The 9,606-nt window shown below is 49.5% G+C and overlaps 1 protein-coding gene across 1 annotated transcript in view; it reads left to right on the top strand.

Moving 5' to 3' along the window:
• Tmem132b (transmembrane protein 132B) overlaps positions 1-9,606 on the top strand; it is a 285,174-nt gene that overhangs the window by 188,452 nt on the left and 87,116 nt on the right. Inside the window, exon 4 of the mRNA XM_013350061.2 lies at positions 3,286-3,472. Within this exon, the coding sequence (XP_013205515.2) occupies positions 3,286-3,472 (187 nt within the window). The remainder of the gene's footprint in view (positions 1-3,285; positions 3,473-9,606) is intronic.

Below are 9,606 nucleotides of genomic sequence, written 5' to 3'. Positions count from 1 at the left end.
ATCCTGCAGTGCCTACCATAGCGACCACCTGGGTCATCCCAGATCCCATCCTGCAGTGATCTCCATAGCGATCACCTGGGTCATCACAGATTCTATCCTGCAGTGGTCTCCATAGCGATCCCCTGGGTCATCCCAGATCCCATCCTGCAGTGATCTCCATAGCGATCACCTGGGTCATCACAGATTCTATCCTGCAGTGGTCTTCGTAGTGACTGCCATCCAGTGTCTTTAATCTTCACCCACTTCTTATATTTGCATCTAGGAAAAGAGCCCCAAGGAAAAGCAAATCTGGGCGGCAGACTATCTCTGGTGTCTCATTTCTAGAAACTCTATTTGGGGAAGTGGCCACCATCTCTGCTTGGTGGCTCAGAACTATTTAGAAGTTGGTAGGGAGGCAGGCAGTGGTGGCATACACTTTTAATCCCAGGCAGAGGTAGGTGGGTCTGTGAGTTCGAGGTCAGCCTGGTGCACAGAGTGAGTTTCAGGACAGCCAGGGCTAAACAGAGAAACCCTGTCTTCTAAAATCAAAAGCTCCCCATTCCAGAAGGTGTTGATAGGAACAAAAACAGTCAATGTAAATGACAGGATGTCACCCCCCATTTTTATCTCCTTCTCCTGAGGAGATATCCTTCCCTCTCCCCTACCACACATCACAGTGATGCAGGGACTGGTGTCTAGATGTGGTCCTTGGGGCTAAGCTGAAGGGTTGGTGTCCCCATGACTTTCTTTCTCACACACGTGTTTGAGCCACAGCCACATGGTACACCTCAACCCCATCTCAGGAGGGACCTAGGGAGGGGGCTAGCCTGTACTACAGGGTGATGCTTCCCCTAGAGATGGAGACTTGTGCTCCAGCCTGAGGTGCACATTCCTGCTCTGCCACACAAACACACACTCTTGCATGTGGCCACTCATACCTATACCCACCCACTCTCTGCCCCTCCCCCGCCCCCACACAAACCCATTCACATCCATGCAGTCTCCTGCACATACATATACATATACACACCTGAACTTGACCACATGCTCTCACATGAGCCATGCGTGCTCATTTCATGGGTACTGGCTGGCTGCCTTATGACCACCTTGTGGCTGGCACTTGGATGCTATTTTCTCAGCGGCAGCCACCATTATTAAATTGAGACTCAATGAGTTCTCAGTTTTTCAAGGCTTATCAAGAGTGAACTAGGAGCAGGTAAAATTAATAGTTATGAGCCAATTTCCATATAAATGAACTTATTAAAAAGTACCCCAGCTACTTGAATTAGATTTCCTTCTGGTTTGAAGGAAAATACTTTTGAAAAAAAAAAACCCAACAGGAAATAACCCCCCCCCAACCCCAAAACAAATAAAGTCTTCATAGCAACAAGTCCATAGAGTCTGTCTTTCCATTCATTGCTGGTTATGGGCAGCTCCTGCATCTGGGCCAACTCACAGACTGGAGAGTCAGGAAGTAGTAGCAGGAAGTGCGTGGTTTAGAAGGTGACCCCAATGTCTCACCTGATAGGACTGGCGTTTCTCCTTGCTCACCTCAGAGCCCACACACGGCTTTAGCGGGATGACACATGGAGCCTTCTCCATTGCTGGTTCTTCAAAGGCAGACACCGTTATTAAACACCGAGAAAACCTTGGTTCTGAAAGAAAGAGAAGGTTCCATCTTGAGTTACAGAGCATCCCTTAGAGGAGACACACAGGTAAATGCCATGGCTACCTCCAAGTGTTGAACGCCACTCCTTGTTTTAGACAAACTGTTGATGTGGGGAGCTGTCCATGGAAAGAGAATTGTCTTGGAGAAGCAGCAGGCAGCAGGTTCTTTTTCCTAATGTTTTCCTCACAGACCGAACACCGGGACACCAGATGCAGAGATTGTGAGGGTCCACGAGGCAGGGCAGAGGCCCCCAGTTCCTTTTAGTCCAAAGAGACCCAGCAGCAGAGAAAGCACAACATGGTCTGGGGGACTCAGACTGTGGGGAGCAGGGGAATCAGCTTTTCCGTTGACATCCTTCTGGGGTCCCAGTCAAGGTAGATGCAGGGAGATGGCAAGGGGTTCACAGGATAGCATCCACTCACAGACCCATGCTATTGGCTTTTTGTTCTTCTCTGTCTTTGATACATGGTTACCAGAGCAGTAACTAGCCTTTGTTTTCCAAGAGTGCTCACAGGCAGGAGTGCATGTTTGGGTATGGGGTGAGTATGGGTGTAAGTGGACACGCCCAGGTGTGTGTGTGCGCACGCACATGTGTGGGAATAAAAGCAAATACGTGGGATTTTTGTACAATATATTTAATACAATTTGGGGATGATGAAATGAAGAGTCCCGTTTAACCTTCCTGCCACTCAGTTTCTATAGCACCTGTCTTATCTTTTCTAACCATCGATCTTACGTTGATCCCACAAGCCCACAAAATCACCATCACTCTGTAAATCCTGGAGAGTTTGAGCCAGGGGCTCATGAGTTACAGAGAAGCATTGTAGGCAGAACAAAGGCTGTGCCTCCTGGACCAGAGGGGTGGGGAGACTGTGCCAAATAGTTCTGGGCTTTCCCTGAGTGTGACCTGATGGTGCTGTGGGAGTGTGGGGAGGGCAGAGAGCTCTGTGGGGCATGCACAGAGAGACAACAAACCTGGGCTCTTTTATTTATCTTCCTTCCTTCCTTCCTTCCTTCCTTCCTTCCTTCCTTCCTTCCTTCCTTTCTTTCCTTTCTTTCTGTCAACTTAACACAAGCTAGAGTCATCTAGGAAGAGGGAACCCCAATTGAGAAAGCGCCTCCATCATATTGGCCTGGGCATTTTCCTCATTTAAATGGTCAATGTGGGAAGGCCTGGCCCACTGTGGGCGGTGTCACCCCTAGGCAGGTGGTCTTGGGGTGTAGAACAAAGAAGGCCAAGCAAGCCAGTGAGCAGCATTCTTCCATGAGCCTCTGTTTCTGCCTCCGCCCCCCATGCATTGACTTCTCTCGGGGATGGACTGTGAGCTGTCAGCTGAAATACACCTCACCCCTCCTCTCCCTGCAGAGTTGCCTTATGGCAGAGTGCTTGTCATAGCGATAGAAAGCAAACTAAGACAGGACCTCACTCAACAAAGGACACTTCTTCTCTAGGGAAGGGTTGCACACCCACCCTGAGGTGCTGCCACCCATGGGTAGCCCCATGAACGAGTCTCCATCCCTCTACCAGTCAATATAGCTCCTCATTGACAAAGAGGACTCTGCCAGATCACTGGGTTCTTTGCCTTCTGCGGATTCAGATCTTTTACATTAAACCTTGCTGCGTGTCTGTTTTCCAGGGCAAACGGCTCCTACTATGAGATTCTGCAAGTGGACTTTGGGGTTGACAACAGCAGTGGCCTGGCTGGGGCCCAGCAGATCACCTGGCAGGTAGAATATCCGGTGGAAGACTCCATGAGCGAGCTCTTCGTCTCTGAGATCTTCATCAGCCAGACGACCTTCGTGGGCATCGTCCCTCTTGCCATGGTAAGAAACCAACCAGGGTTCCCAAAGATGAGCAAGGAAGAATCTTCCTCTGAGTATTTTCTTCCTTTTTCATCTTTACGGATGTATGTGGGTGGCACACGGGTGCGCAGACGTGTGGATTCCCTTGGCTCGTGTCAGATCATCCTTCATTGCTCTTCTTCCGTCTTAGGCAGTGAGCAGGGCCCCTCAGTCAAACATAGAACTTGCTGATAATGACCACTTTCTTGAGCCAGTTTGCTCTTGGAAATCCCCCGTCTCTGCCTTCCGAGGCCAGAACTATATACTTGGGCAACTCATCCACCAGGTACTTGCACGGGTGTTGTGGGAATTCATTCAGCCAATAGCCTTTGGGGTACTGATCCATGAGGGCATGGTCTGAGGGACTACGTATGAACTTATGAGCACAGACAAAAAGCGTGCTCGCTCTCTTGGGTGGTGGTCGGAGTTCTGTTCACAGCTTCCAGTGCCCCCAGAGGACTGCGACTCTCTACCCTTGTTGTGAGTTTTTCCCCAAATAAACACTTGTTATCCTTTATTCCGGGCTATCGTGGACCTCATTAGTTACCACTACACATGGGTTTCTGGGGATCCGAACTCCAGTCCATATACATGCATGGCAAGCACTGTAACCATGGAGTCATGCCCCAGCTCCTCCTTTCAGTACTTAGATCACTCAAAGAAACAGGAAGTGTCTTTAAGTCTCATCCCTCACACACTTGGTGTGCACTATTTGAACAAGGAAAATATACTTAAATGGTGTTTTATTTACCTGCTTTCCATAAGGGCTCCTGGGAAACCATTTAGGGTTTACTGTATGAATCTCTTTTCGTTTGTGGTGTTGCCAAGCGGCTCCCGGGGACCTCTTGTCTTTTATTGTCTCCATCTGTGGTGTTCATATCTGGTCCAAGTGCTGCACTCAGGGAAGACGGTTTCACTGAAGTGTGTCGGGAGTGTGTGCTGGGAGTGGAGGCTCTAGATGCCTAGGAACCAGCCCCTTGTCAGTTGGCACTGCCCTGAGAAACCCCAGGTGGCCCTGGGATTGGCAAAGTTTAAAATGCAGATGGACTAAAAAAGCCTTGTTAGGAATTGACCGGCTGAAGCTGGACAGGGTCCCAGAGCCCATTAAACTGCCCGCATGTCTGCCCTGTTGGCACGGCAGGATGACATCTCTTCCTCTGAGCGTGTCTGGGACCCTGTTCATATCAGGCTCAGGAGCCACAGCTGAGAATAGCATCATGGGCAGAAATCCATATCCCCAAAAGCATGGGGATGGTGGACACACATTGGGAATGTTAATTTTTTTTTTTGGCATTGCTTGGACCTTCTTATACTGGGCATAAAAGTGGGAGAATCGACATTCAGGTATTCTGGACCACTGGTGGCTAGTTGCTGAACACATGGCCATAGTGCGTCCATCTCAACTGCCAGTCATCTTGGTTTTGAAGATCAGTCTCATCACAGTGACACGCATTTGGCTCTGTGGCAGCCACAGCTTGGCAGAAAACCACTTGTTAAGGAGCAGTGATGAGCGGACCTGAGTTCCTGGGAGAAGAAGGGTTTTCCTGTACCTCCTCTTCCTGTCCATTCTCCAGCTCACCTGACATGTCAGGCTGGCGTGGCTGATCCCTTCTCAGGGCCATTGTGGATTTGCTTCGTGAATAATTGATAACACCTAATTCCCCACAAGCCTGGGATGGGACAGGACTGGATGCAGAAGGGGTGCACCCCACTGTCTTCAAAGGAGCGTGCCAGTTCCTAGGGGAGCTGTGGACTGACACGTGCTTATCTGAAAGGAAGGTGGAATCAGGTCAAGATACCAGGGTTGGTTAAGTGTAGTCCTCAGGCCAAATCCGGGCCAATGATGCCCGTTTTAGTACAGAAAGTATTACGAGAGCATGAGCCCACTTAGGATGAGCTTATGAGTCGCCTGTGGCTACTTGGGTGCTGTGATGAGGCTGTGTATTTGCAGTCAGGCATGCGTCTCTGGCTCGAGTTTTAATTTTAGCCTCCTGTAATGAGTAGCACTTGGAGATGATTCCAGAGGATGGAGCTGCTAAGAGGCTTTGGGGAAATCTTGTCTCTTGCATTAGGGATCATTTCCCTAGGAGATCTTTACCCAAAACGCTCCTACCCTCTTTGGCCAGTGGTTGAGTGTCCTCTCTCACGATACAACCTGAAGCCCAGGCTGGCGTGTCACTCATGAGATAGGTCACATGATAGGGACAGAATAGACCTGGGGGAAAGGGATCTGGCTGAGCACAAAGGGAATGAAGACAGGGAAAGCAGGCTGGTGTGTGGCTGGCCAGACACTGCTCCTTTCCATAGCCTTCCTCCCATGACCACTGCTGGTGGGGCAGCATGCCTCCCAGGTAGACAGACATGGTGTGGCTCATATGGGCTTGTTCCTCTCCCTCATCTGTCTCCAGGGCCTCCTTCTAGCACACTCTGAGCCTCCTGCATCCTCTGGAGGTGCCAGTTTATATCCCATGCATCCTGCTCCGTGTGCCTGAGTTTCACTTAGGGATACTTCCTGGCTTTCGACTAAGCTTGCCATTGGCTGGGAAATGGGACAGCCGGAGGTGTCACGTCTTGGTTCCCTGTGAAGGACTCAGGATGACTCCAGGTGGGGGTGAAGGATGGCTGAGCTTGCTCGGTAAAGTTTCCCAAGGATTCGGTGAGTTGTTCTAGGTGAAGCGTCTGCACTCATTAATATTAATATTATTTCCACAATTGTCAGCATGTTGATTAGCATATCCAGGGAGCACTGCCAAATGTGAGAACAAATAGAAGTTGGATCTCAGGCTAGGAGGTGACACTTCTCTCAGAGGTTTGGGTGTTGAATTTCCCCCGCAGGGTCAAGTATGAACACTTGGTCCTCAATTGGTGGCGCTGTTTCAGGAGTCTACGGAGCCTTTAGGAGGTGGAGGCCTGGCTGGAGGAAGTAGGCTGCTGGGGAGGGAGGGCCTTGAGGTTTATATCCTGCTTCCTGTCCCTCTCTGCTGAGATGTGAGTGTGGAATCCTGTGCTGCTAGCACACAGTGTGGCCAAGCTTCTCTACATTTTCTGCCATGATGGACTATATCCACTCCAGCTGTGAGCTGGAGTGAGTGAGTCCCTCTTCCTTCAACCCACTCTTTCCAGTTACTTTATTATAATGATGAACAAAGAAACTGATTTCATGAGTACTCAATTTGCTATTATGTGTGAAACTTTTTTCTGGGGAGACTCAATATATGTTTCCTTACTCAAGATACGGGTAAGACAAAAAGACATGATTGCACCAAAGTCTAACTTGGGGAACTGTCTGCATGCCACTAACTGTCATTCTTCTCCTCTGAAACCTCTTGAGCTGGGCCTGCACAGTCCACATTGCCTTCAACATTGCTGCTTCTATGCCCCTACTAGGATAACCCATTAACCTCCCAATCTCCCAAAGTCTTCCATATTTCTCCAACAAACAGCATGGTCAGGCCTGTCACAGCAATACCCCACTCCTGATAGCAACTTCTGTCTTAGTTACTGTTCTGTTGCTGTGAAGAGACACCATGACAAAGGCAACTCTTATAAAATAAAGCATTTAATCGTGGGCTTGCTTACAGCTTCAGAGGATTAGGCTATCTCATTATGGCGAGGAGCATGGCAGCCGTTGGCGGGCATGATGCTGGAGAAGTAACTGAGACCGTTCCTTCTTGATCTGCGGGCAGCAGGCAGAGAGATGGAGGGGAAGAGGGGAGGGAAGGAAGGGCCTACCACGGGCTTTTAAAACCTCAAAGCCCACCCCCCAGTGACACACTTCCTGTAACCAGGCCACACCTCCAAATCCTTCCCCAAATAGGTCCTCTTCCTGGTGACCGAGCATTCAAACATATGAGCCTATAGGGCATTCTCATTCAAACAGCCATAGGAAGCAATGAGTTTATTGGGGTTCCCAACAGGAGTGTGGGTGAGGAGTTATAGGAGCAGGAATAACTTAGAAGCAGCTGTGTCACTGAAAAAAAATCTACCCCAGTGCTGGTGACAATGTGTGGAAGCTGCAACCTTGGACCATTTGCTTGTCTCCTCCAGCAGGCCAGAGTCTGTTCCCCTTGCAAGTGTTAACTGCTTCGAAATCTTGGGGTCCTCCCGAATCTTATACATTTCTGCTTTCCCAGAAATGTGAAACTTGCTTACTTCCCGAGTCTCATGAGCCTCCCAGACCTTCCTGGAGTATACAACACTTAGGGAGACAGTTACAGTCACAGAGGTGTGGGTGGGAATCCAGTGTGCCCCACGATTCCTCTACTGTCAAGGAGGTGGGCAGTCTGTATGATTCTTAAAGGGGATTGATAAAGGCTAGGAGGACAGGAAGACCTTCAAAGCTGAGGAGCAAGGAGGTGTTTGGGGAGCCTGGTAGGAGCGTTGTGTACATGGCAGTCCAGGGCTGCAGGTGAGGAGGCGTGGCTGCCGCATAAGCACAGGGGAGGTGAGGAGAGTGGGGGGGGGGCAGCCATGTTGGGTTTATCTGCTATGCTGTGTCTAGGGTCATCATTTATTATGTCTTGTGTCCTATAACTTCATAGAGAATTGTTGAGAAAGGGGCCTGAAGGCAGTGTCTTCCATCTCTGCGTCTCCCATCCTTCCTGCCATGTGAAGATGCAGCTTCATTGCGCTAGAGAGTGCAGCCACAAGGAGACCAGACCTTCACCTATTCTGAACCCGATAGCAACCTGATCTTCTTGGCCTCCAGGAGAAGGCAGTTTCTCTTCTTTGTAAAGTATCCACCCTCAGGTGTTTTGTTACGGCAGCACAAATGCACCAAGATGCCTGTAGCATGCTGAGGCTTGGCTTAGCTCATGTTAAGAAAGAATTATCAATAACTAAATATCAATTTACATAGCAGGATTGTTTCCTGTCATCAGGAAGATTCACAGGTACCTTCCCACCTCCACCCTTGGTGTTCACTCTTTTCTGTTTGTGTCTGCTTGGAGCACTGTGTTAGGATGGCTTCAGAGGCTCGCGAGGGAGTTCTGTGGTCATTAACCTATGTCTGCCATAGGTGGAGCGGGAGTGGAGGTGGTGCCCGCCATGTTCTAGCTTTCCCATCTAGCCAATACTTTGGGACATTGTAGGAAAGTCTGTTCCCACTTCCTGCCTCCCGACTTCTTTGCCAACAGGACCCCAGCATGGTCTTTGCCTTCTGCCTGGCTTCCAGCTAATAGGGTTCCTCCAAGCCCAGGGTAATATGTGGATTAACCTAATTTATCAACGGGCATCCTCCATTTGCTGGTGATGATTGTAGGGAGTGGTTTTTTGGTTGTTTCTCTGACTAATGAAACCCCAGGGGAAGTCTGCTGAGGAGCTGAGGGAAGGAACTGCTTCCTATTAACAGCTGGGCACAAGTCAGGGATGTTTCTGCCTTTCTGGCCCTGGCATGTTGGTGTGGGGGATGAAGCCACTACCCCTTGAGAGGAGCTGCAGATACTTGGGGATAGTGGAACAGAAATAGAGGGCCTGGGCTCACCTGCCAAGGATCTCCCAGCCCCAGCCACCTTGCCTTGAGTACTTTAAATGCTCCACTTAACATTGGCCATAGGCTGCAAAGAAGGGCTTACACGGGGCTCTTTCCATGGTCCCGTGCCTTTTCCCTCAACCCAGTTTTTATCCCCTCATGCAGGCACGGAAGATCAAAAGTCTCCTCCTGCTGCTCTCAGGATGGGGCTGCATACCCACCTCTCAGTGCAGGGGCATGGGGAAGTGTTTCTGGCTTTGTCTGTGACAGGATGAGTAGCCAATGACATCTGCCACCATGGGCTATCTTGTTCTATCCTCCCGGAACCCTCTGAGAAGTTGTATTATCCTAGACTTTCATCCAGAATGGCTGCCATGGGTCAGAAACTCCGGATGCCTGTTGGTTTGATCCAGTCTTGGCTTCATGTAGGTAAATAAATAGTTTTGGGGTGTCCCTGAGAGTGATGAGAATAGACCCCAGATGGGGAAGCCACTGTGGGACTGGTGCATTGATCCAGAGGGCGGTGGCTGTGCTGATTTACTCATGCATTTCCTATCTATCTATCTATCTATCTATCTATCTATCTATCTATCTATCTATCTATCTATCTATCTATCTATCTATCTATCTATCCTCTATCTATCCT

This window comes from Microtus ochrogaster, chromosome 2 (assembly GCF_000317375.1).
Source record: "Microtus ochrogaster isolate Prairie Vole_2 chromosome 2, MicOch1.0, whole genome shotgun sequence".
In the NCBI taxonomy this organism is placed as follows: domain Eukaryota; kingdom Metazoa; phylum Chordata; class Mammalia; order Rodentia; family Cricetidae; genus Microtus; species Microtus ochrogaster.
This window is presented reverse-complemented; position numbering and strand designations above follow the sequence as displayed.